Source organism: Dermochelys coriacea, chromosome 6 (genome assembly GCF_009764565.3).
Source record: "Dermochelys coriacea isolate rDerCor1 chromosome 6, rDerCor1.pri.v4, whole genome shotgun sequence".
NCBI lineage: Eukaryota > Metazoa > Chordata > Testudines > Dermochelyidae > Dermochelys > Dermochelys coriacea.
Genome location: NC_050073.1, coordinates 106,826,971 through 106,854,343, shown reverse-complemented (window position 1 = coordinate 106,854,343; position 27,373 = coordinate 106,826,971). Strand labels below are relative to the sequence as shown.

General features: G+C 40.8%; 1 protein-coding gene across 1 annotated transcript in view; it reads right to left on the bottom strand.

The window, feature by feature from the left end:
• Positions 1 to 27,318, bottom strand: part of PPP2R5C (protein phosphatase 2 regulatory subunit B'gamma) — a 197,822-nt gene extending 170,504 nt beyond the window's left edge. The window contains 3 exon segments of the mRNA XM_038405255.2: positions 25,122 to 25,187; positions 27,120 to 27,171; positions 27,173 to 27,318. Coding sequence (XP_038261183.2) covers positions 25,122 to 25,187; positions 27,120 to 27,171; positions 27,173 to 27,303 — 249 coding nt within the window. The 5' untranslated portion in view covers positions 27,304 to 27,318.
• Positions 27,319 to 27,373: the final 55 nt, after the last annotated feature.

The window sequence follows — 27,373 nt, the reverse complement described above, 5'->3', positions numbered from 1 at the left end:
CGGTCAGCCTCACCTCAGTCCCTGGAAAAATCATGGAGCAGGTCCTCAAAGAATCAATCCTGAAGCACTTAGAGGAGAGGAAATGATCAGGAACAGTCAGCATGGATTCACCAAGGGAAGGTCATGCCTGACTAATCTAATCACCTTTTATGATGAGATTACTGGTTCTGTGGATGAAGGGAAAGCAGTGGATGTATTGTTTCTTGACTTTAGCAAAGCTTTTGACACGGTCTCCCACAGCATTCTTGTCAGCAAGTTAAGGAAGTATGGGCTGGATGAATGCACTATAAGGTGGGTAGAAAGCTGGCTAGATTGTCGGGCTCAACAGGTAGTGATCAATGGCTCCATGTCTAGTTGGCAGCCGGTGTCAAGTGGAGTGCCCCAGGGGTCGGTCCTGGGGCCCGTTTTGTTCAATATCTTCATAAATGATCTGGAGGATGGTGTGGATTGCACTCTCAGCAAATTTGCGGATGATACTAAACTGGGAGGAGTGGTAGATACGCTGGAGGGGAGGGATAGGATACAGTAGGACCTAGACAAATTGGAAGATTGGGCCAAAAGAAATCTAATGAGGTTCAATAAGGATAAGTGCAGGGTCCTGCACTTAGGATGGAAGAATCCAATGCACCGCTACAGACTAGGGACCGAATGGCTCGGCAGCAGTTCTGCGGAAAAGGACCTAGGGGTGACAGTGGACGAGAAGCTGGATATGAGTCAGCAGTGTGCCCTTGTTGCCAAGAAGGCCAATGGCATTTTGGGATGTATAAGTAGGGGCATAGCGAGCAGATCGAGGGACGTGATCGTTCCCCTCTATTCGACACTGGTGAGGCCTCATCTGGAGTACTGTGTCCAGTTTTGGGCCCCACACTACAAGAAGGATGTGGATAAATTGGAAAGAGTACAGCGAAGGGCAACAAAAATGATTAGGGGTCTAGAGCACATGACTTATGAGGAGAGGCTGAGGGAGCTGAGATTGTTTAGTCTGCAGAAGAGAAGAATGAGGGGGGATTTGATAGCTGCTTTCAACTACCTGAAAGGGGGTTTCAAAGAGGATGGCTCTAGACTGTTCTCAATGGTAGCAGATGACAGAACGAGGAGTAATGGTCTCAAGTTGCAATGGGGGAGGTTTAGATTGGATATTAGGAAAAACTTTTTCACTAAGAGGGTGGTGAAACACTGGAATGCGTTACCTAGGGAGGTGGTAGAATCTCCTTCCTTAGAGGTTTTTAAGGTCAGGCTTGACAAAGCCCTGGCTAGGATGATTTAACTGGGACTTGGTCCTGCTTTGAGCAGGGGGTTGGACTAGATGACCTTCTGGGGTCCCTTCCAACCCTGATATTCTATGATTCTATGATTCTATGAAAGACTTTTCCTCTAGCCAGAACACTGAGCAGTTGGTTAACAGCAAGCACTGGGTAAAAGTGCTGTTTGAGTGCCTTGTTTGAAGTGCACTTATAATCTCCACAGATTCGCATGTCGCCATTCTGCTCGACTATACGTACAGTCACGTAACTCATTTTGTAAGTGTAACTGGCTCAAGGATTCCCTGTAATTCTAGCTCAGCATCAATCTTCAGACATAGGGGAAACGGTACATTCCAGACCTTCATGTTGATCAGCACAACTGCTGAATCCAAGTGGAGCAACACTTGTGGTCCTCGTAAACTTCCAATTCTTCCATAAACACTTGAGGGAATTTGTCAACTATCTGTTTTAGTCATTCTTCGCTGATGGCATGAATGCTGATTCTCAATAGTGTGAAGCAGTTCCTGCATAAGAGGCGTTCACACTGACATTTTGGAATGATGAGAGGCAATCTTGCACGGAAAAAGTTGTAGCAAATATTTACATTACAGCTTCTGATGAAGTTAACTTTTTGTCCATTGTAGTTTCCAAAGCCACACAAAAGGCTTGCCAATTTGGGAGTACAATGAGAGGGAAAAAAATACAAAAGTCTCTTCGCTGATGCTCCAGAGCCTGAGTGGACTTCCATTTCGTACTCATGACCATTAATGAACACTGTGGCGAACATTTCAGAACCTCAAGATTCTTTGTTGCTCTGAATATGGTAAAGCTTCTTGACATCATTGTTGAAGGAAGTGTTGAGTTTGGTTGACACTTGAGGATGAGAATGCTTGCAATAGTCCTTTTGCTTCACACTGACCTTGATTAGCAGACTCACACAATGTGACCTTTCTCTTTGCAGAATCGGCACTCCGCATCTTTGAATCTACACGCAGAGCATTGATGTTGTCCTCCGCAGCCTAAACAGTTGTTCCGACAATTAATCTTGTCCAACAACATTGTGCTCGAGTTCGCATTGTTCTGCTTAGTTTGTCAACGACAATCTTCTGATTGTGACAGTGTTCATGTTGGTTGTCACAACAAAAATTTTCTCAGTGTGCAATGATGCTGTTTCAGTGGCCAGGGCCTTTTCCTGAGCAATGGCAAATGTCAAATTCGGCTTGGCAAGGAGACAGCCTTGAAGCACTTTACCCTGAACTCCACAAACAAAGCGAACGTGCAGCAGATCATTGAGGAAATTACCAGAGTTACATTGTTCAGCATTAAGAAAAGGAGTACTTGTGGCACCTTAGAGACTAACAAATTTATTAGAGCATAAGCTTTCGTGAGCTACAGCTCACTTCATCGGATGCATTCTTTTCGGGGTCATTGATTTAATTTGCTTCAAGACAATAAGGAAGTTTTTGTGAATAAGAATCCCATGATTCAGGTTAACTTACATGGAAGTCCCCAATATGTCCAATGTGGCCACTTCCAGTTGCAGGCAAACAATGTTGGTTCAGATTCCAAGATGGTGCCTTCAAACTCAAATGCTTGCCAGTCATACTTAAGATCACTATTTTCTATTGGGCACAATTTCAGATTCCTGCTGCTTGCCTTTAATCTTCAACAGGATCCCATCCTCATCACCAGAAAAATTAGGTGTTGTATTTGTGTGGTGAGGCACTAGTGTAATCACTCAGAGTCAGCAGCAACAATGAACTCTTATTTTGTCAGGAACAAGAAAACTACAGACAAACTACCCACTAGCAAGGAGGATGCTGAAGTGAACCCAAACAAATCCCTTCATCTCTAAACAGCAGCAGCACCCTTGGTGAGCACATTTCCTACATAAAACTACAGCTGCCCATCTGCGTACATAATATTTAGACATTTCCATTAACGTCTACCGAACATGTCTATTGACACAGCATATACAGACGTAAAATTCCATTACCCTCTAGTATGTCAGAACAGATACAAATTAAAGCATTCGGTATACTCTACTCAGAAGATAACCTGTTCCGGTGAAATATGCTCCACATCTGTGATTACGAGACGCTCACAGACATGAAAAAATACAGCTACAGAAAGACATTTCTAAAGCTTGAGTTGATGTCACAAGCGAAAGATTCCGTGTATCATTAAAAAAGCAGCACCCATTCATTCATTAAAATTTGAGGAGCGTTTATTAGAATCATAAAACTGGAAGGGACCTCGAGAGATCATCTAGTCCAGTCCCCTGCACTCAAGACAGGACTAAGTATTATCTAGACCATCCCTGACAGGCATTTGTCTAACCTGCTCTTAAAAATCTCCAGTGATGGAGATTCCACAACCTCCCTAGGCAATTTATTCCAGTGCTTAGCCACCCTGACTGTTAGGAAGTTTTTCCTAATGTCCAACCTAAGCCTCCCTTGCTGCAGTTTAAGCCCATTGCTTCTTGTCCTAGCCTTAGAGGTAAAGGAGAACAATTTTTCTCCCTCCTCCTGGTAACAACCTTTATGTACTTAAAAATGTATCATGTCTCCTTTCAGTCTTCTCTTCTCCAGACTAAACAAACCCAATTTTTTTCAATCTTCCCTCTTAGGTGGTATTTTCTAGACCTTTAATCATTTTTGTTGCTCTTCTCTGGACTTTCTCCAATTTGTCCACATATTTCTTGAAATATGGTGCCCAGAACTGGACACAATACTCTAGTTGAGGCCTAATCAGTGGCGAGTAGAGCGGAAGAATTACTTCTCATGTCTTGCTTACAATACTCCTGCTAATACATCCCAGAATGATGCTTGCTTTTTTTGCAATTGTTGATTCATATTTAGCTTGTGATCCACTATGACCCCCAGATCCCTAATATTTCCCTTTCCCCAGTACTCCTCCTTAGACAGTCATTTCCATTTTGTATATTTGGAACTAATTATTATAGCTTTTTTATTTAAAATGATTTTAATAGATTACAGTAAGTTTAGCCCTTAAAGTCTGTCATAACATTAAATTTAAAATGTAAAGCAAGTTTATTTTAAAGAAAAAGATACTTAAGAACATTTTTATATCATTGATTTTTATCCACCTTGTGATAAAAGAACATCGATAACACAATAGTAGATATAGGCTATGGCTACACTAGAATGCTTACAGCAGAGCAGCAGCAGCATAGATGCAGCTGCGCCACTGTAAGCGCTCTAGTGTAGCCACTCAACACTGACGGGAGAAAGCTCTCCCGTTGACTTAATCAATCCACCCCCAAGGAGTGGCGGCACCTATGTCTGCAGAAGCTCTCTCGTCAACATAGTACTATACACACCAGCACTTAGGTCCGTGTAACTCATGTCACTGGGGGGGTGGCTTATTCACATCCGAGTAACACAAGTTATACTGATGTAAGTGGAAGTGTAGACATAGCCTAAGTCTTTAAATCCATCCCTTTATCTACACATTTTACAGATATAGAGACCTAGGGCTGACTTCCTAAAAATTTTTTAAGGACTAACACAATTTTTATCACCTATTGTCAAATAACCCCTTTCAATACTAAGTACTATGGGATCCACTTTAGAATCAAGGTCATAGAACAGCTTAAAAATTACAAGTCTGATTCCCATATGTCACTGACTAACCTTTCTATACATCTAAACACAAAAGTTTGTCAGATGCCATTTCTGATACTGCCTTTATAAGATGCAGAAAAAAAATTCTAGCTGTCAGGAAAGCTAATGAGAATTAAACCTTTAGAAGAGGGGCACTGTACATCACAAGAAAAATGAGAATTTAATGAGAGGCTAAATTAAAACCATTTGATGGTGCAGTCAGGATGGACTGGTATTTAAAATCGTGGGTCAGTTTTGATTTCATAACTTTTTCCCCCCCTGATGTTCATTTGTTCGTGTTGTTATGAAAACCAGATATTATTCAAGCAATTGTGATAGCTTGGCTTAGTAAATTACTTATTCAGATTCTTCATTTTTGTTATGTAAAATTATAAGCATATCATATCTGAGACAATACTTAATGGAAAATGCCATTGTTTCTTTGATCAAACACTGTATAGATATTAATTTTTTTTTTTACTTAAAATTAATTATAGCAATTTCAATATTTCTGTGGCTGTGGAAGAAGAAATTTGATTAAATGAGGTGTTGGTGGCAGTATAAGACATTTGTTTTACTGTTAGTTTCATATAGAAAATATTTTTTCAAAATGTATTTCTAAATTTTAGCATAAATATAGTTCTGCTTTTTAAAACTAGAGCTATAGTCTTGAAATTATATGTGTAGACATATTTTTACCCTCTTTGACTTAAAGAGTGCTTCCTTGTCCTAACAACTCTACAGCACAGTGAACTTGCACACGTTGAACTTTAACAGAATCTGTTATTTGAACGAATATATTCTGGATTTGTGTTATAAACAGTAAGCGTATTATTAACAGGATTCTTCCCGACTAGAAAAACGTATTGTGTTCATCGTCACTGTGACTTTGGAGTTAGATTTGGCAGCTGTCAGAGGGGGAAAATGCTCTCCTTCCTCTGTCAGGAAGGTGTGTGTACCTATACAAATTGCAGTTTCCAGCTTCCTTTAAATAAAGTCAGAGAAAAGCTCAATTTAAGTGCCAAGTTTCATTAAAATTATACTTACCTACAGCCCACACACCATACAATGTAAGCAGATCTTGAAATTTAGCTAAAAGCAGAGTTTGCCCATTCTCTCCATCTTGCATTTGTCCTATTTTTCGCCTGTTCAAGTTAGTAAGTGACCTTTAACTTTTTATTTAAATTACTATTTTTGAAACAGTAAAGTAGGACTCTGCCACTCCTAAAGATAACTCAAGTTGTCTTTTTCTTATTAACTGTAGTTTTAGAACTAAAAATTAACACACAACCTTAAACTTGCTATATAATAAAATCAACATTGATAAAGGAAATAACTTTAATATAGCAAATCCATCATCCTGAAGGTTGCCAAAATACTTAAGGAGCTATATATATTTTAGGGATTGATCACTCATTTTTGAAATGCAGCCACTTCTGGGGTCGAATGTGCCAACTACTCTACAATAGGTATGGGTTGTTTTTCTGGAGGGAAAGCAAAGAGTCAAACTACAGGGAATTTAGATGGTCAGAATGTACTTGCCTATACTTGAAACAGCCAAGACACCCTAACACTCTTATTTCTGCATAAAGTTTTTACCACTAAAGAGGCTGGATTGGTTATTGACTCAGTGGTCATGTGAACCACAATAATTAGCAGAAGATATGAGGCAATTCAGAAGTGCATGTGGATGTCTGATGGGATTAACCTGAGACTCTCAATCTAAAATCATGAGACCAACTGCTTGCCCTGAAAGGACTTAGTCCATCATCCTGAAGCAGTAGCAGGTTAACCAACCTCATTTGGTCCAAATGCTAAAAGTGAACAGACCAACACTGTGACATGGGTTATCAAAGTTGAAAGAATGATGAACCTCTGAACTGGAAGAAACTGCTAAATAGCTGCATTTGATGACTGCAAAAGCTTTTTCTTCAGATGATGATGTATTCCAAGCTCTCTTGCAGAGTTCCACAAAATCCATACTCTTTTCTCTTCAACATCCACATAAAACTATTTGAAGAGATCATGAGAGCTTACAGCCTCCTAGCAGCACCAATACATAGATGCTGCTTAATTGTAAATTGCCTTGGCTATTGCCTAATATTAGCTATTTGGAAGAGATCAGAAAATAAATAAGCCATTGGCTCAAGGTCAACTCAGGGAAGACGACAGCAGTTATTGCTAAGTGAAAGGGGATTCAGGATTCTTAGGGACTGAGTATTTTGTAAAATATCAGGAAACATTTCATACATGAATCCTATCTTGGTCTTTGCAATGCATATTTGTACTAAAGCTGAAGTTCTCAGGTATCTTTGGATATGTACTAGAGAATAAAATGTGGTGGCAATTCAATCAATTGAACTTCTTTTCCCCCTAATTTATTTAAATATATAAAAGTCTTAAAATAGATGTTTACAAATTGAAATGTAAATTAGCAATTACATTTAAAAGCAAATTAGGCTGTAAAGAAATCTTACAATGAAAGCCAAAGTAGTTCACTCAAGACATTCTGTCACTTATTCAACATATTGCCTTCATTTAATGTATTGTCCAAATTCAATGTATAGTACACTATAGAACTGTAATTACAAATGTCACAATGCCATGTACTACAGTATCAATAATATTTTCATTCTTTATAATGGAGCCAAAACCAGTATTCACATTTTAATAAATGTAAGTACTTTCCGTTTTTATTGTACAGAAATGTTTTTGTCTTAATTGCTTTTGATTTCAGTTCAGCTAGCAGGTGCAAAAAGCATATTTTCTTCATTTGGACTACTGAGTTTCATGGAAAACTGAGAATCCAATTGAGAGCTGAAAAAAAAGGAAAGTTTGTTTTCCCTCTTCCAATCGCTGAATAAAAACAAGTATGAGAGCATGAAATCTACTAGGGCTAAAATCTTGAAGGGCAAGGTGATCAGAATCAATCAATCAGTTCAATCAACTAACTACACATATTCCTTTGTTCAGTAAATCTATTTTAAATGTAAAATATGTTTCAATAAACTTTAATGTTCTGGATACAGCAGAAAAAATGTAAGAGTTTTATTTAACTAATCTTAAAATGCTGTTTTTCTGCAGTGAATTCCAATGTCCATCCAACTGCAGCTTGACACAAACCAGGAGCCAAAACAAAACACTTAGCAACCAAGAAATGCCTCAATCATCATTTTCTAACATAATAAAAAATAAAAATAAGAAACTGAATAAATGTATTTTAAGCAATTACACAGTTTAAATAAATTTGAATAATTATAATGTACCCTTTGGTTAACTAAAGGCAACATTTAGCTGCAAATCAACACATTTTAATGGTTATATACTAATCAAGGAGAATGGACCTCTCTTTAGGAAAATAACTAACAAGTATTAATGCAAAATAAGATTGAAATAATTGATTTAAATCAAAGTTTCTTGCTTGCTGTTTTCAATCAAAATTAACACTTATGATTTAAATAGATCGACCAGGACTCCTCATGTAGTTTAATTACACTTTTAGTTTTAAAACTGTTTTTTGCTAAAATAAGGAGTATCATTCTGTACCCAGTTTAGAGAATCAGACCTGGCAGCTTTGAAGGTCCAAGCTCTAACATGGCCCATTTAAAACCACTTAGCATTTCCAGAATTCAGACTCCACACTGTTGTTGATCTGCAGGGAAAGGAGCCAAAAGACTTTCAGATAGTTAATAGTTTAAACAAAATTACCAGATTAAAACTAGTAATACAGTATAGTACACGGAGTTTTACTAAATTAACTTTGTTTAATGGAATACAAACTTAATTTCAGACACTAAAAGAGGCAACTACCTATCACCTATACTAATTGCCTCCTTCGTCATGGACACTTTTACAAGTAAGAGAAAAATGTTTATAAAAATCTATCATCTTTCATACCTCAAAGAGCCTTATCAAGAAATTAAGGCAGCTAAAAATGTTTTTGGAGATATTCAGCAGCATGGATTACACATGGATTACACATTGACAAAAAAGGAGGGGACTTGAGATGTTAGCATTTCCTTTATACAAGCTGACAATCCAGATTTTGACCAATTCACAAAAGTCTAACTCTCCTTCCCCTCCACCTTTCCCAAAAAGGCAACTAGAGTATGGTATAAACTCCCCAAAATACCAGTAAACACAAAGAAGTCTCTGTAGATTGAAAAGTACTTAGTAAAGAAGAAATTAATTTTCCTCTATGTTCTAGAACTGATGGACATTTTTACAGAAAACGCTCAGGAACAGTCCTAGTACACCAAATGCATTTCAATTTCATTAGCCACAAGAACAAGATAATAAGTTAACAAAACTGCCTCCTACAAAACACATCTGTTAAAGAGTTGGTTTTTTATATATTTCCCCTTTTACTCTGATTTAGTAATTAAATTAATACAATTGTTTTTCACTTGATGTGCTAAGATTCTTTCTAATCATGTGCCATTTTACACGTATTTTTAGAAATAAACCCCTATCCTGAAGCTATGTTTTCAAAATTATATTTCATGTCCTCAAGTTTTAACTGCAAAAAATGGCAAGTTATCCTAAAACAATAAATGAAATATTTAATTTTTTCTTGTGTGAATAAGGAAATAAGTAGTTGTAGATGGAGTTAGATGGGAGGACGCGGGTAATGTACGTGCTTTGCATACAAAGTACTTCTTTCACCAGAGGCTAACAGAAGTATCAGTAAACAACACTTCAATAGTGTTTAATCACAAGAAAGTCTCAATTTGTGGATTGTGAATTAGTTTTCAAACTAACAGTTTAACAACCTCTGACATTGGGTCAAATTCTTTTCAGCAAGATAGCCAACAACAGAAATTTAAAAATGGCTACTGTAATTTGTAAATTTTATTTTCTTGTTACATTTTACAGTTTGCTCCTGCTGAAAAGCACATTTTACTGTTTGAACTTTCCCGATTTCTAAAACAAAGCAGAATTAAGCTCTGGGAGGCAGGGTCAAGCAGCACGGCCACAGCCTGCTCTGGGAGGCAGGGCCAAGCAGCACGGCCACAGCCTGCCAACCCCAGAGCTGCAGCTGCTTCGGAGGCTGGTGGGAAAGCAGCATGGCCAGAAGTGGAGAAACTCTGGCCCTACCTCTTCCCTTCTAGCTCTGCTGCCTCTCCTTGCCCCCTCTGTTTGGGGGAGGGGCTGCGTCCCACCTCTCCTCCTTCTATACCCATTCATAAGCCAACCCCCTTCTCTGGTGCTTCCCTTTTTTACTAAAAAAATTCGGCTTATGAACAAGTATATATGGTAATTAAGTCCAAAGATAATTAAAGTCCAAAGCTGACTGTGAAGACTTACAAAGGAATCTCACAAAACTGGGAGACAAGGCAACAAAATGGCAGATGAAATTCAATGTTGATAAATGTAAACTAACACATACTGCGAAACATAAAACATCACCCCAACCATACATACGAAATGATAGGGTCTAAATAGCGATAACCATTTAAGAAAGAACTCTTAGAATCATCATGGATAGTTCTCTGAAAAAAAAAAAATGCTCAATGTGCAGCAGCTGTCAGAAAAGCAAAACAAATGTCATTACAAAAGGGATAGATAAAACAGAAAATATCATAATGCCATTATATAAATCCATGGTATATCCACACCTTGAATACTGAATACAGTTTTGATTACCCAATCTCAAAAAAGATACATTTGAACTGGAAAAAGTACAGAGAAGGGCAACAAAAAATGATTAGGGTTATGGAACAACTTCCATGAGGAGAGATTAAAAAGACAACCTCTTCATCTTGGAAAAGAGACTACTAAAAGGGGATACGATAGAGGTCTATAAACTTATGAATGGTGTGGAGAAAGTGAATAGGAAAATGTGTAAAAGAACAAGAACAAGGGGTCACCCCACTAAATTAATAGGCAGAAGGCTGAGAACAAACATAAGGAAGAACTTCTTCACACAACACACAGTCAACCCATAGAACTCATTGCCAGGGGACGGTGTGAAGGCCAAAAGTATAACTGGGTTCAGAAAAGAATTAGAGAAGTTCATGGGGGATAGGTCCATCAATACTACTAGCCAAGACGGTCATGGATGCAACCCCATTCTCGGGTGTCCCTAAACAGCTGACTGCTAGAAGTTGGGATTGGACGAAAGGGGACAATCACTCGATAAATTGCCTTGCTCTGTTCAGTCCCTCTGAAGCATCTGACACCATCCATTGTTGGAAAACAGGATACTGAGCTAACTATACCATTGGCCTGACCCAGAATGTCCATTCTTATGTTATCTTATGTTTAAGATGAGAAAAAAATCCCAATTAACATACCATACCTGCTGTTTTAACAGCTAGAAAAAGCTCAGAATATTTTTTAAAACAAAGTGATCAGCCAAAGATAGCATTGCAAACAAAGCATACAGCAATAGGCTTCCACATTTTAAAATTTGCCCTAATACTGACAGTAATTGCTATATTTAGATGTCTGCCCACTGCATTATTATTTTTGAATTTTTCAGGGGGAAAACTTAATGCAAAAAAATGAATAGTCTATTGGGCAACTACACATATATTTTGCACAATTATGATTAACAGATTAAATTGTTCTGACATGATTACAGTGAATGCATTAAACTGTAGAACAACTATCCAAACAGGATACTTTTATGCTACTGCAACAGTTAATGGTGACCTGCAAAGGAAAAAAATGGGTTAGTTCTTTTTTTGTTTAAGATATATGAAGAAGCCATAAGCGAGCAAGCAAGCTGTGTGTATGTGTGGCTGGCGCACACACACACACTTACACTTAACATTAAAAATATCAGAAATATTAAAGTCAGGTTTCCTCTGGCTCTGCTATCAAAGGTCAGATATGGAATGAGCATCATGTAAACTCTCATCCCGTGTTTGAAGTGTCAGAGTTATATATTCAGACTTCTCCACCCACACACAAACCTCTCCTAATGTTTCTCAGGCATTTGAAGTAAATTAGTATTAAACCAAAGCAAACAAAGGTACACCAGAGTTTTAAGTATCCTAGATAAAGACCACTTTCCCTATCAATCAGGTTGCACTTGTGGGGTCTCTCTGTCATCCTACCAGTTCTCTTAATCTTCCAGGAAAAAGAGGAGAATATGATCATGCTGACCAATGTTCTCTCATTGTTTCCTTTTACTCATCTGCATACCTGTTGTCCTTGTCTTATATTTAGACCATATACTCTCTGGGGCAGAGACAGTCTTTGTTCAATGTCTGTATAGCACCTAGCCCAATGGCGTCCTAGGCCCAAGACTGGGTCTCTAGGCACTGTGGCAATAAAAATAAATAATAAAACTCTCCAACCTCAAGCTACAGGAGCTGAGCAGGATCTTCCCTTCAACTGTTGCTCCAGCAGCCACTGTGGTGCTGGCCACAGAACTGAGAGCAGGGAAATTGTCTCTACTGTATCTCAATGCTCGCCTGCTGGCAACCACCCAGCATGAAGGAGAAAGAGAATTCAACCTAAAACTGAATGAAAAGTGGAGAGGAACAAGAAGCGGGGGAAAAACTATACCCACAACAGCATCCTCCCCACAAAACCTATAACTGAACAATTGAACCCATTATCCCTGAATCTCAGCATCTCTTTGCTGCATAGTGATTAGCTCCATGAAATCTGCTGGCAAAGTACGTGTCTCCATCCCCGCAAGTGGCAGGTCCATAGATGAAATGAGCCTTCTACTGCTACCAGTGACTATTAGCTCAAGAGGTAGAGGACTGTGTTGGGGATTTAAAGATCTCAACCTTACTGATAACCCATGTGAGCAAACAATACGCTTCCACATGACAAAAACTGAAAACACAATTTCCAAGTATTTTAAAAAAAAAAAAAAAAAAACTTAGGAAATTACATAAATGACATTAAAAGAAGGTTAAGGTGACAAAGTCAAGTGTTCAAAAGTTAACAAATGCCAGAATTTGGCCTATGAGTATACATTATGATATAGTAGTTACATGATCACATTACTTTTTCCACAGGACTTCTGACTCATTAAGCACATAGGCTGGACAGTACTCTGGGGATGAATCAAGGTTATGTAGTGAAAGAGACTTGTGTGTAGGATCCCTGCCTCATTTATTGAGGTTGGAAGGTGTGTGGTAAACCAAGCAGGGAAAGACAAGAAGAGAAAGTATGGTTTTATGGTCAAGGTAGCTGAATGCAATCCTGGAGAACTGGACTCTATCCTTGAATCTGCTATAGAACTGCTAGGCAAGGCTATTCAAATTACAGACCAAACCGGTCATAGGTAGCTACTGTGTGTTCCTTGTATTCTAGGTACCCAACCTGAGACACCTGGGGTCAGATTTACCAGCTGCACCTGATGTCAATGGAAGCTATAGTCTGGACATATGAAGTGCTATAAAACACAAAGCACTCTGAAAAATCAGATTCTAGGCTTTTCAAATTGGACACCCAGAATTAGAGAAAGCTTCTGATAATCTTTAATCTAATTTAATTTAATAATGGTTTTAATCTGTGCCTCAGTTCCTATCCATAAAACAAGGATCATGCCACCCACATACATCAGAGGGGTATTGTGAAAGTAAATTCATGAATAAAGAAAAGGAGTACTTGTGGCACCTTAGAGACTAACAACATTATTTATAAGCTTTCGTGAGCTACAGCTCACTTCAAGCTCTAAGGTGCCACAAGTACTCCTTTTCTTTTTGCGAATACAGACTAACATGGCTGCTATTCTAAATTCATGAATGTCTGTAAAGCACTCAAATGCTATAATGCAGCACCATAGAAAAACCCTGAAGAAATATATAATTCTGTATTCACTGAAGGGTTTAGATGGTTTGCATGAAATTATGCATAGGGCCATGCATTAAATGATAAGTAATCACAGAAACTGTAGAAATGTAGGACTGGATGGGACCTCGATGACATCCAATCTAGTCCCCGGCCCTGAGGCATGACTAAGTGTTATCTAGACCAGGGGTCTCAAAATTTTGTATCCTTGTACGAAAAGGTTTCGGTGATGTGGCCCCCAGGCCAATGTACTAATCTGCATGTGATCCTGGTGGTGATTTAAGTTTGAGATCCCTGATCTAGACAGGTGTTTGTCCGACCTGTTCTTAAAAGCCTCTAATGATGGAGATTCCACAAACTCCCTAAGTAATTTGTTCCAGTGCTTAACTATCCTTACAGTTATAAGTTTTTCCTACTGTCTAACCTAACTCTCCCTTGCTGCAATGTAAGCCCATTATTTCTTGTCCTGTCCTCAGTAGTTAAGGAGAAAATTTATCGCCCTCCTCTTTAGAACAACCTTTAACATATTTAAACACTTATGTCCCCACCCCACCCCAGTTTTCTCTTCAACAGACTAAACAAACCCAGGTTGTTAGTTTTGGGGTGTTTGTTTTTCCTCAAATCTTTCCTTATAGGTCATAATTTCTAGACCTTAAATCATTTTCGCTGCTCTCCTCTGGACTTCCTCCAATTTGTCCACATCTTTCCTGAAGTGTGGTGCCTAGAACCGGACGCAATATTCCAATTGAGTCCTTATCAGTGCCGAGTAAACTGGAAGTATTATTTCACATCTTGCTTACAATAGTCCTGCTAACATCCCAGAATGTTTGCTTTTTTCTTTTTTTTTTTTTTTTTTTTTTGCAACAGTATAAATGAATCAACAATTTAAGTTTGTGATCCACTATAACCTCCTGATCTTTTCTGCAGTATCTTTCCTAGGCAGTCATTTCTCAATTTGTATTTGTGCAATTGATTATTCCTTCCTAAGTGTAGTACAGTGCATTTGTCCTTACTGAATTCCATCCTATTTATTTCAGACCATGTCTGCGGTTTGTCAAGATCATTTTGAATTCTAATTCTGTCCTCCAAAATGCTTGCAATCCCTCCCAGCTTAGTATCACACAAACCACTAGCATACTCTTCATGCCATTATCCAAATCATTTATGAAGATATTGAATAGAACCAGACCCAGACAAAGCTCTGTGGGACCCCACTCGATATGCCCTTCCAGATTGATTGTGAACCTCGGATAATTCCAAGTATGGTTTTAAAATCAGATGTGCACACACTTTATGGCAGGTTCATCTATGCTATATTGCTCTACTTTGCTTGTGAGAAGATCATGTGAGACAGTACCACAAGCCTTACTAAAGCTGAGATGTACCACATCTACTACTTCCCCTTCCCCCCATGCACAAAGCTTGTTACCCTGTCAATCAAGGATATTAGGTTGGTTTGACATGATTTGTTCTTGACAAATCTATGTTGACTGTTACTTAACTTACCGTTTTCTAGGTGCTTACAAATTGATTGTCTGATTATTTGCTCCATTATCTTTCTGGATATCGAAGTTAAGCTGACTGGTCTATAATTCCCTGGGTTTTCCTTATACCCCTTTATATAGACAGGTACTATATTTAGACTGTTCCAGTCCCTGCATTCCTTCCTGTCCTGCACAAGTCCTCAAAGATAAACACTAATGGCTGAGATCTCTTCTGCCAGTTCCTTAAGTATTCTAGGATGTATTTTGTCAGGCCCTGCCAATTTGAAGACATTTAACTTGCTTGTCTAAGAATTTGTCTACACGGCACTTTTGTCGGTAACAATTTGTCAGTCAAAGCAATGAAAAACCACCACACTGACTGATAAGAGTTTTACTGATGAAATGCGCTGGTTTGGACAGCACTTTGTCAGCAGATGTTCTCCCACCAGCAAAGCTACCACTGCTCATTGGGGGTGGTTTTATTTTGCTAGCAGGAGAACTCTCATCTGCTGGCAAAGAGCAGCTGCACAGGAGATCTTACAGCAACACAGCTGTGCTGTTTTAAGTTACGCAGTGTAGGCAAAGCGTAAGTAACTCTTAACTTGTTCTTTCTCTATTTTCGCCTCAGATCCTACACCATTTACACTGATGTTCACTGTTAATCATCCGATCTCTATTAACCATTTAGGTGAAAACTAAAACCAAAAAAAGGCATTTAACACTTCAGTCATTGATGTTTTCTGTTATTGCCTTTTCCTTCTCATTGAATAATGGGCCTACTTTTGTCATTGGTCTTCCTCCTCCTTCTAATGTATCTGTAAAATGTTTTCTTGATACCTTTTATGTCCCTATCCAGTTTAATCACATTAGAAAGGTCAAGGTGCACACTTTTGTCCCCTATATACTTGTATTTTTTATTTTATACATATTCATCCTTCGTAATTTGGTGTACTTTCCACTTTGTAATACGACTCTGAGTTTCAGGTCATTGAAGATCTCCAGGTTAAGCCAGTATGGTCTCTTACCATACTTCCTATCTTTCTTACACCTTTGCAAAGTTTTCTCGTGTCCTTAACTATGTTTCTTTAAAAAAAGAAAAAAAAAAAAATCTACCAACCCGCCTAAACTCTTTTTTTCCCTTAGACTTGCTTCCACAGGACTTTACCTATCAATTCTCTGAGTTTGCTGGTCTGCCTCCTTGAAGTCCATTGTTTTTATTCTGCTGTTTTCCTTCCTACTGTTCCTTAGAATCATGAACTATCACTTCATGATCACTTTCACCCAAACTGCTTTCCACCTTCAAATTCTCAACCAGTTCCTTCCTATTTACCAGAATAAAATCTAGAACACCCTCTCCCCTATTCGCTCTACGTTCTGTAATAAAAAGTGGTCTCCAATGCATTCCAAAAACTCGTTGGATAACCCCTTGTTATAGATAACTTGGATAACTATGTACCCTGTTCTATTATTTTCCAAAACAGAAGTTTGGGTAGCTGAAGTCCACCACCACCAAGTCCTGTTCTTTGGACGATTTTGTTTAAAAAAAAAAAAAAAAAAAAAAAAAAAAAAAACCACACACACCTCACTCACTGCGACAAGGTCTCCATGGTGCAACCTGGACTGCTGAGCATCCCAAAACTGGCCTTAGGGAAAATGGCATCCTGGGCAAACTTGTATTTTGGTGACTCTGGCCCCCTTGGGCACAGCCCCCCACATTGCCCCAAACCTCCATGGGCTCCCCACCCCTGCAGTCCTAACCCCTGCACCTCCCTCCCAAGCCCACATGCGGAAACTGACCTAGATGCACAGAGCAGCTGGCATGGCTGCTCTCTCCCCCTCAGAACACTGCTTCTCTGCACACCCCTAGAGGCTAGGAGGGGGGGAGGTCAAGGAGCAACATCAAGGCTCCCTGCATCCAGGTCACTTTCCCCACCTGGGCTGTATAAGGGGAGGGCAAGAGAGCAGCAGCTCCTGATGCCTGCCTCACCGCACAGCCCAGGTGGGAAAGTGACCTGAATGCACGGAGTGTTTGGTATTTCTCCCCCCACTTCAAAGTCCCTGGGGAGGGAGGGGGTGCGGAGGAACATTATGAGAAGGGGGGTGAGCAGTAGCTGAGTGTCACTGCTTGTCTTCCCTCCTTCCTCCATGTTCCTCCGCCAGGAGGAAGAAGAGACAGATCTGAGCATACACACCCCCCCCACCACCACCACTACCCCCCCCACGCCAGCCAGGAGCAGTTTCCGACTCTACACCAGCTGCTTCCAGCATCCTCTTGACCCCAGCGGGCCCCTGTGCACTTGCCTGGGTGGCCCACCCCTAAAGGCCAGCCCTGCCCCCTGATCCCACCAACCCTTTTTCAGAAGTGTTTTTTTACCCACAAAAGCTTATGCCCAAATAAATGTTAGTCTTTAAGGTGCTACTGGACTCCTTGTTTGTTTTTTTGTTTTTGTTTATTTTACAGGTTACATAGACATCCACAGGCAGGGACACACCCAACTGAGTTACATGAATGATCTCCCAGTCACTCACGAACCATCAATAGAAAGGCTCCATCCAATTCCCACCATCTCCAGCCCTATATCCCAGGACTGTACTGTCTTACACTGCTCAAGGCCCCCCGGCAGTGCAAGTTCATTAAGTAGTTTGCCACTCCCTCAGTGTGGAATGGACACACACTAGCCTTTGTAAACTGAGCTGACATTTCCCAAGCACTCTAAACCAAAACACTGTTTTAGGTGAAACATAAAAACAAACAGATTTATTAAATACAGAAAAATAGATTTTAAGTGATAAGTGATATGCATTATGGTCAGAGGTAGGTACCTTAAAAAAATAAAAAGTAAACATGCTTTCTAAATCGTAAAGTTTTAGTCTAAGCAAGAGTTGGATCCTACAGCTTTTCTGACCCTGACAAGCAGTACAAGCATCCTTAATACACAGGCTGGGACTACCTTCCCGTCTGGGACCACCCATCCCCAGTTCAAAGTCAGTGTCTTCCAGATGTTCCTCCAGGTGCTGAGATGAGGAGAAAGAAGCCAAGTGACGATGTCACTTTACCTCTTATATTTTCTTCCAGCTTGATAGAAAAATCTTTGCTGTGATATGGGGATCAGGCAGGTCCCATTGAGCAAGCAGTCTCCATTGAAAACATGCCGTCTCTGAGATGGCCATTGGGACAGTGGATTCCCTTTAATGGACCAACAGCACATTTGTGGCTGGTCCTTTGTTGCAACTGAAATGTTGGCTGGCAGTGCTTCATAACTTCACATATAATGATAGCATATACAATCAAACAGGATATTAATGTTCAACATATCAAGACTTAAAATTATACCTCACAAGGCATACTTTGTACAAAACATGTAATATCACAGCAATGAATACTGGGGTTCCAGGGTGCTACTCTGAGGTACAGAGTGTCAGACCCCTCTTCTTCCTGGTTAGGTGAGCTGTAGTAGACCCCTACCGTAACATCACCCTTGTTTTTTACCCATTTTATCCTTACCCAGAGACTGTCAACACGTCTGCCTCCCACTTGTATCTTTGCTATACAAGGCAATAACTCCTCCCTTTTCCCTGCCTGAACAAGTTGTACCCTTTTATACCAATATTCCAGTCATGTGAACTATCCCACCAAGTCTCTGTGGTTAATTTAATTGTGATTGAATAATTACCCACTCAGTGAGCACCATTCATACTACATACTTAATGAGGCAGGGATTTGGGGGGAAAAAATATCATGTGAACATGTAATTAAAAATTATAATAATGCATATGCACAAGAGAGCCAAATTAAGGTAGCAAGACAACCTTAATTCAGGTATTTCCTAACTTGAGTGTTTTACTTTCCAAGCGTAACAATTTTCTTCTAATATTTTTTTGTATGCAATACATAACATTCAAGTAGAAACAATCATATTTTCCCTTCTATTTTGCAATACCAGTTCTTTAAATAAAAGTTTTAAATGCTGATGACATTTCAACTATAAAATTGAACGGTTATTGATGACATGGGTTAGTCTGAATCACTTGACAGGTTTTGATGTCCTGATGCCCAATCCTCATTTTTGAAATGCAGTTGTTACATACAGATTCCGAATTACTCATTCCCATCCCAATTCTATGATGATGTATTCTTAACTCAAAGTTTGTGGATAAATGAGCTTTTGGATCTACGCCAAAAGTGAGGAAAGGGATTTTAATTCAGGCTGTTTAAAGTATTTGCTTTTTTTGTTAATACATTTAACTCTGACACTTGAAAAACACATGAGAGAAAAGATGTCAAATACAACACCCCAATCCTTCAAAGCTTAGGCCCGATCTACACTAAAAAGTTAGGTCAACTCAGCTACATCGCTCAGGGGTGTGAAAAATCCACACCCCTGAGTGACATAGTTAAACCAACCTAACCCCCTGCATGGACAGCACTAGGTTGACAGAAGAATTCATTTGTTGACCTAGCTACAGCCTCTCAGGAAGGTGGATTACCCCTCCCACAGGTGTAGGCAGTGTCTACACCAAAGAGCTGCAGCATTTCAAGTGTAGACAAGCCCTCAGAAATTAAGATCACAATCCATACGTGACCAACAAAACCAGAGACTAGACTATTCCTGAAATGGCCCTATGTCAGGGTTGAAGTACATTTGAGAGGCACAGTTGTTGTGGATTAGACAAAGTTAACACACTAGAGACCTTGGTTGTTGTAAATCTCATTTCAGATAGCATTTTCTACACAACCTTAGAAAAGTTGCATGCCTCCATGCCTAAGTTTTCTCAATGTAAGATGGGGATAATGCTTACTCATTTTCATAAATCACTGAGATCCACGATGAAAAAAATGCTATAAAAGTCCAAATCATCATGTGTTCAGATAAGCACTACAGAAACACCTATAAATAAAATATTTGTGGGCCATTGCTACTTGTGTTGTCCCTGTTCTTTGAACAGAGGACAGTCTCTAGTCCCTGCAATCTGGCATTTTTCACATGCATTAAATTCACTTGAAAAAACAACAAGTCAGTGCATTTCTAAATCTGTTGGTGGTCTAGAGAAGGATTTAAATATTTATCTTAAACATCTATTAGTCAGAGGTAGATACTGAAATAAGGGTTGTACTTCACAGAAACACTCCTTTTATGTTAAATTCTAGGATAACCTACATGAAAATCTCCTCCAGAACATCTATTTTTTGGGGAAATTCAGCACATAAGTTGTATACCTCTTACTACAAATCAATATAACCTCATAAAACAACCAAGTCTTCAATATGTTGACAAATTCCTTTCTATGCATGCATACAGCAGATTAGTATACATCTTGGTTAGTTATTTGCCTTAAAATGTTAAATCTGCAACACTATCCTCTCATATTACAAGGTGTACAAATATTCTGTCAATAAAGCTGCTATAACGGTCAAGTAAGTGTTCGGATTTTCAAGATTTTTCTTGTGGCTTTACCTTGTAGACTGAAGATGCTAAGCACATCATATGTTCAGGCCACATCCTTGTCACTGTCCCTTCCCCATCCTGTTCTCCCTCTTTCACCACAAAGAATTTTCAGTAACATAGGATTGTGCCTGTGCTGCTCCTTCACATAATACTTCATAATAGGTGCCACCATGCGGTAACACACAAGAGCTGTAGCATGCTCTTCCCTGAGAAATTTACCTGCTAGATACTTTTACATTAAAAAAAAAAAAAAAAGCTAATCCAGATCAAATAAATTAGCAAATAGAGTAAGAAATCATGAAAAAAGGAAAGGAGTACTTGTGGCACCTTAGAGACTAACAAATTTATTTGAGCATAAGCTTTCGTGAGCTACAGCTCACTTCACTGGATGCATTCAGTGGACAATACAGTGGGGAGATTTATATACTCACAGAGAACATGAAACAATGGGTTTCATCATACACACTGTAAGGAGAGTGATCACTTAAGATGAGCTATTAACAGCAGGGGGGAGGGGGAAGGGAGGGCTGCTACTCTGAAACCTGTCATTATGCAAGGCACTGAATTTAGCCGTATGGAATGGAAATCTATCAACTTCATGAAAAAAAAATCATGAAAGAAAATTACATTTCCATCCACTATTTGAAATGCCTCATCCCTTATTTAAATATTGAGAACTTTCATTTCCATGGTTTGTCCATAGCAAAAGGTATCAAATGAGAAAAAATGAAATAGTGCACTAGCTTTATTCTCAGCAACAGTTTTCATTTAGAAGTATCCTGAAACCCCCAGAGTAAGTATAACTAAGCTAAACCAGCACAGAGATTTAATATTAAGACAACACTTATGACAAAGATAGGTTTTATAATTGCTTATAAATTGCAACCCCAATGAAAAGGTAACCGTTCTTCAATGATATGGTATTAAGTTAAAGATACAGGGGTCAAACCAATTTACAAGGGAAATTCAGAGTATTCATTGACTTGCATAATCTGCTATAGATTTGATCTCATATCGATGAAGGCTTCACTCTATAATAGCTGAAGTATTATTTCCCTTCACCAAACTTCAAATCACAACTCAACATGAATTCATCAACAAGCGCATTATTAGATTACTCAGTGGTTAGCTATAAATAAACTGACCCTGATAATATACATCTTATAGTGCCTTTCTGCTCATGACAAAAAATGAAAACTCAGTGAAGTTCACAAGAAATATATTTGCTTCCCAAGGTAAAAATAAAAATACATACTCTTCCTGTGTGTCATAATTCTTGGTTGGGAATGAAAGGAGGCCAAAAATATTCTTTATACAACAGAGAAACAAATGTTTGAACTAAGACAGATAGCTCAGTGGTTTGAGCATTGGTCTGCTAAACCCAGGGTTGTGAGTTCAATCTTTGACAAGGTCATTTAGGGATCTGGGCTAAAAATTGGGGATTGGTCCTGCTTTGAGCAGGGGGTTGGACTAGATGACCTCCTGAGGTCCCTTCCAACCATGATACTCTATGAAAGAACAAACAAGACGATAGAAATGCAGGAGCTTTTCAGTGAAGCAGTTTTTCAGACTGGCATTGACACATTTTAGGGAATTTCAAAACCTACTCAAACAGAGTTTGAAATTTCCAAATGGAAAGATTCTATGTAATGCTAGGTCTCTAGGAAATGTGGGAAGGAGAATGAGTAGCAATTTAATTGACCCATTTGAATCCATCACATCTAGCTGGTTGACAAAAGTAAAAGTGAAGCAGCAAGAGAGAGGAACAAAAGCAATAACAGCAGAATTGTCAGTCAGAAGTGGAACAATTCAGTGTATAGTTTTAAAAATTATAGAAATGTAAGGCAGAAGGAGTCCTCCAGAGATCATCTAGTACACCCTGTGTGTTGAGGAAGCACCATATATACTTAGACCATATCTGACAGGTGTTTGCCTAACCTGTTTTAAAAACCTCCAGTGACGGGAACTCAAATCTCCATTGGAAGCCTATTCCAGTTCTTAACTATCCTTACAGTTAGGGGAGGTCTTCACTACCTGCTGGATCGATCTATCGGAGATAGATTTACCGCGTCTCGTCTAGACGCGATAAATCGATCCCCGAATGAGCTCCCAATCGACTCCAGAACTCCAGCTCCCGAGAGGCGGAAGCGAAGTTGACGGGGGAGCGGCAGCGGTCAACTATTCGCGTAGCTTAGGTCAACCCCCCCCAGCGTAGACCAGGGCTGAGACAATTTTTCCTAGTATCTAACCTAAACCTCCCTTGTTGCAAATTAAGCCCATTGTTTGTTTTAATTTCAGTGCACCTGGAGAACAACTGATCACTGTCCTCTTCATAACAGCCTTTAACAGTTTAAAAGACTTATCAGGTCCCTTCTCAATCCTTTTCTCATAGGTCAGGTTTTCTAAACCTTTTATCATTTTTGTTGCTCTTCTCTGGACTCTCTCCAATTTGTCCATGTCTTTCTTGAAGTGTGGAATCCAGAACTGGACACAGAAATCAAATTGAGACTTCTTTAGTGTTGAGCAGATCAGGACATTTACCTTCCTTGTATTATACAACACTCCTGTTAACATACCCAGAATGATATTAGCCTTTTTAGCAACTGTATCAGATTGTACAACCGATATTCAATTTGTGATCTACTAAACTCCCAGATCCTTTTCAGCGTTACCATCACGTACTCAGTTATTCCCCATTTGAAGTTGTGCATTTGATCTTTTTCTTCTACTTTTCACTTAATGAATTTCATCTTGTTTATTTCAGAACAATTTTTCAATTTATCAAGGTCATTTTGAATTCTAATTCTATCTCCCAAAATACTAACAATCCCTCACATAGGAAAAGTCGTAAGAGAAAAAAGTGACAGTCAATGAACAAGACTGTTACACAAGTCTAGGATCGCTTGACAGCTTGGAAGAGGCCACTGCCACTTGAAAGAGATGGAGTAGCAATCAGTTCATGAAAGAAGAGCTACTTGCAACAGAGAGAGAAGACGACGTAGCAGCTGAAAAACTGGGGCACCTTAAAAGAAAAAGACAGGCCCTTTACCTGAGGAAAGGGTTAGAGGAAGGAAAGATTACTCCTGAGGGAATTCTGTGCAAAAAAAAAAATTCTACACACAATATTTTTATATTCTGCAAATTTTATTTGTCAATAAATAAATGTGGAAGCTCCAGCATGGCAGTGGGGAGCACAGGCCAACAGCTGCACAGAGCTGGGAAATCACCCTTAGCTGCCACCGCACCACCACCCCTGCTCCACAGACTTGTATTCAACGGTGAGGCTGCACCCAACCCTGACACGGCACAAGGGTTTGACCTGCCCCAGAAACACCCTGGAGCCTTGCCCTTTCACACCAGGTATGGGCAGGCAGGCTCAGCCCAACAGGATCCAAGTCAGGAGGGGCTCTGTGGGGGGTGAGAGGGTTCTGGGTGGGGCAATATGGGTGCGGGTAGCTCAGTGGGGGGGGGTCCAGGTACAGTGGAGATTTGGATGCACAAGGGCTCGTTGGGGGGTTCCAGGAACAGAGGAAATGGGACTCTGCAGGAGGGTTCAGGTGAATGTGGTTGGGGTTCAGCAGGGAGGGTCTGGGTGTGTGAGGGAATGGGGCTTGGCCTAGGAGGTCTGGGTGTGGGGGGCCTGGATGCTGGGAGAATGGAGGTCTGGGTGCAGCTGGCTGAGACTCAGTGGGGTAGGGGTCTGGGGGCTCATCGAGTTGGTCCAGGCGCATAGGGGGTGGGTGTCTTCAGGGTGGGGGTTCTAGTGTGGGAGGCTGTCTTAGTCCAGAGGGGCTCGTTTGAGGGGTGTCTGGATGCAGGGGGTGGAGCTCCAGCAGACAGGGGAACAGGAAGCAAGGTGTGGATGTGTGCAGAGCTTTCTGTGGCCAGGTAGATTTCAGCGGGTAATTCTGACCCGAGCAAGTCCCGTCCTCCCTCGCCCCAGCTCAGTCGGGATTAGTAGCTGAGCCCAGCGCAGGGTAGAAACCACCAGCCAGGGCGTCCCTGGCCCACACCGCTTCCCCGCCCTCCCCCCCACAATGATCCCTCTCTCCACTGGCTGCTCCAGGCACCCAAAACGACACGCCCGTACTGTTGGGGGGGGGGGAGGGGGGTGCTTCCCAATGCTTCCACATCGGAAAGTCATTTTTCTGCAGGGAAATCTGTGGGGGGACTTAAACTTTGAGTGCAGAATTCCCCCAGGAGTAAAAGATACATGCCTACAGTAGCTGACAGAGATAGTCAGTAGAGGAAAGAGAAGAGCTGTTGGGAGTAGAAAGCAAGTCAACAAGGACTAATCATAGTTTATTTTATTTTGAGTAATTCCCTTGAAGGCACTTTCCAAAAGTTGTATGCAGCTTTGTAAAACATGTTTCCTGTCAAAGGAGTTCTAATGATTTCAAAAAAAAAAAAAAAAAAAAAAAAAAAAAAAAAAAAAAAAAAAAAAAAAACCACGCCTCTGCCATCTCTAAGTTATATCAATGTGGGAAAGATTATAAATACTCTTGAAAAGTCTTCCCAAATATTCTCACAAAGACGATTACACGCTGTAGCAATAATTACCTCATGTTCTTGGTTATCTTGTCCATCTTTACCACTTTTTCCACTTTTGCCCAATTTTGCAGGTTCCTGAAAATTAAAAAAAGAGATTTATAAATTTAACTATTATACTATTAAAATTTCAGTATCAGAAATTCCACATACTTAACAGTTTTCATCTTCAAAATGCTTTAGAAACATTATTCCCCAAAACATACCAATAAGCAATTTACATCAATGAATCTTCATTTATATCTAATAAAACAGAGGCAAAGAGTGCAAATGGTATGCACAAAGCAACAGAGAATCAGCATTTGTCTACCTTGAGGTTTTTAGCTCCTAGTGTAGCTTTGAAAACAGGGTAAGCTGTTCCAGTGCAAGTCACAGTTTACACTGATCTACCATGTCTATATAGGTGTTTGCATCTGTGTAGCTGCAACAGAGGCTAAAAACCCAGTGTTAAAGCTAGGTCTGTAACCCAAGAGTTTCTCCTCACTTCATATGCTGCACTTAGACTACATCCAGCCCCTATTTCTGGCACTACAGGATAAAGGAAACAAAAGCAATACAAACATTAATATAGTCTAAAACTTTCTCAGAGTAGTGGGGCATCTTTATTTTAATGCATAAAAATTAATACATTCATAAGACAGACAAATCCATCAGCAACTGATTTTAAACTGATGGTGAAATGCTAAAAGACTGCCTGACATCAAAGGAATAGAGGAAGAATCTAGTGGAACAGGCACAGAATGGGAGTCAGAAGCTCTGGGTTCCAGTCCTGGCTTTAAGAAAAGGAGTACTTGTGGCACCTTAGAGACTAACATTTATTTGAGCATAAGCTTTCGTTCAAATAAATGTGTTAGTCTGTATCCGCAAAAAGAAAAGGAGTACTTATGGCACCTTAGAGACTAACACAGCTGCTACTCTGACTCCTGGCTTTAACACTAACTCCCTCTAAGGGTCTTCTACCTGTACATGGCCTTGATCTTAGTATCTGAGCACCTTCCATGTAAAATGAACAACAATAGTGAAACCCCCAGTGGACTTTGATGCATTCGATGAAGTGAGCTGTAGCTCACGAAAGCTTATGCTCAAATAAATTTGTTAGTCTCTAAGGTGCCACAAGTCCTCCTTTTCTTTTTATGGAATCTCTGGCACTTCCTCCTCTTTGAGGTAAAACTCTGTTCAGGCAGCTTAGTAGCCTAGAGCAATCATTACTTCTCTGCCTCAGTTGCCCTGTTTTAAATGGTACCAATGTTACCACACTGGGTGGGGAGGGGAATGCAAATCCCAAGCAATGCTTGTGAAGTGTTTTGGGGTCCTCCTATGAACATAGCTTCAAGCAGCTCAGTATTCATAAATCAAAGCAATACAGTAATAAAGCTACCCAGGAAAGTGCGAAGATGGCAACCTTAAAAATAGCCTCCGCCAAGAGACTTTCCCCCCCTTTAAAAATACTCCCTCCCTCATAAAGTAGAGATACCCACCTTGCCCCAAATTAAGGCCTCTCCTCTAACTCACTCCTCCTACATACACCCGATACAGTCGCCACCCCCAGCTACTCCCATACCCGAGCAATTACCCCTTCACGCCCCCCATAAGTCCCCTCTGCCTCTCCGCCGCGAACCCCTGGATCTCTCGGGCGCAGCTCAAGCCCCGTCTCCCCCTCCCCGGGGTCGGATGGGGGCGAGGCGGGCCCCACTAATTGGGCGAGAAGACGCAGCATCGCCGGGGCTAGGCCCACCGCCCACCCGCAGGGAGCGCCCCCTCCTCGGCTCCCGCCCCCTCCGACGGGGAGCACCCCGGACCGCCTCAGCAGCCTCCGCCCGGACCGGCCGGCCCCGCCTCAGCGCTTGTCCCTCTCCTCCCTTCGCAGCCAAAACCCGCCCAGCTCCCCCCGGAGCTCGCCACCCCCCGGCGGCTCTGCCCCCGGGCCCCTCTCCCGCAGGGGCCTGCTCCCCCGCCCCGCCCCGCCCGGAGCTCCCCGGGCCTTCAGCGCCCCCGGCCGGGCTGACTCACCTTCTCCTTCTTGTTTTTATTCGGCATGGCCGGTCGGTTGGGCGCCGGGGCGGCCTCCTGGGGTCCCCGCTCGGCGTCCTCGCTGCGACTCCCCCGCCCCACTCAGGCTCTTCCCCTTCTCCAGCTCCCGGCAGCGGCGGCAGCCCTGCCTCCGCCCGGCCGAGCCGGGACGCCGCTTCGCCATTGGCTGTCCCCCATCATGTGGGCTCAACGTTCCCCCTCCTCCCCTCCGGGAGCCAGGGGGCGGGGCTGTC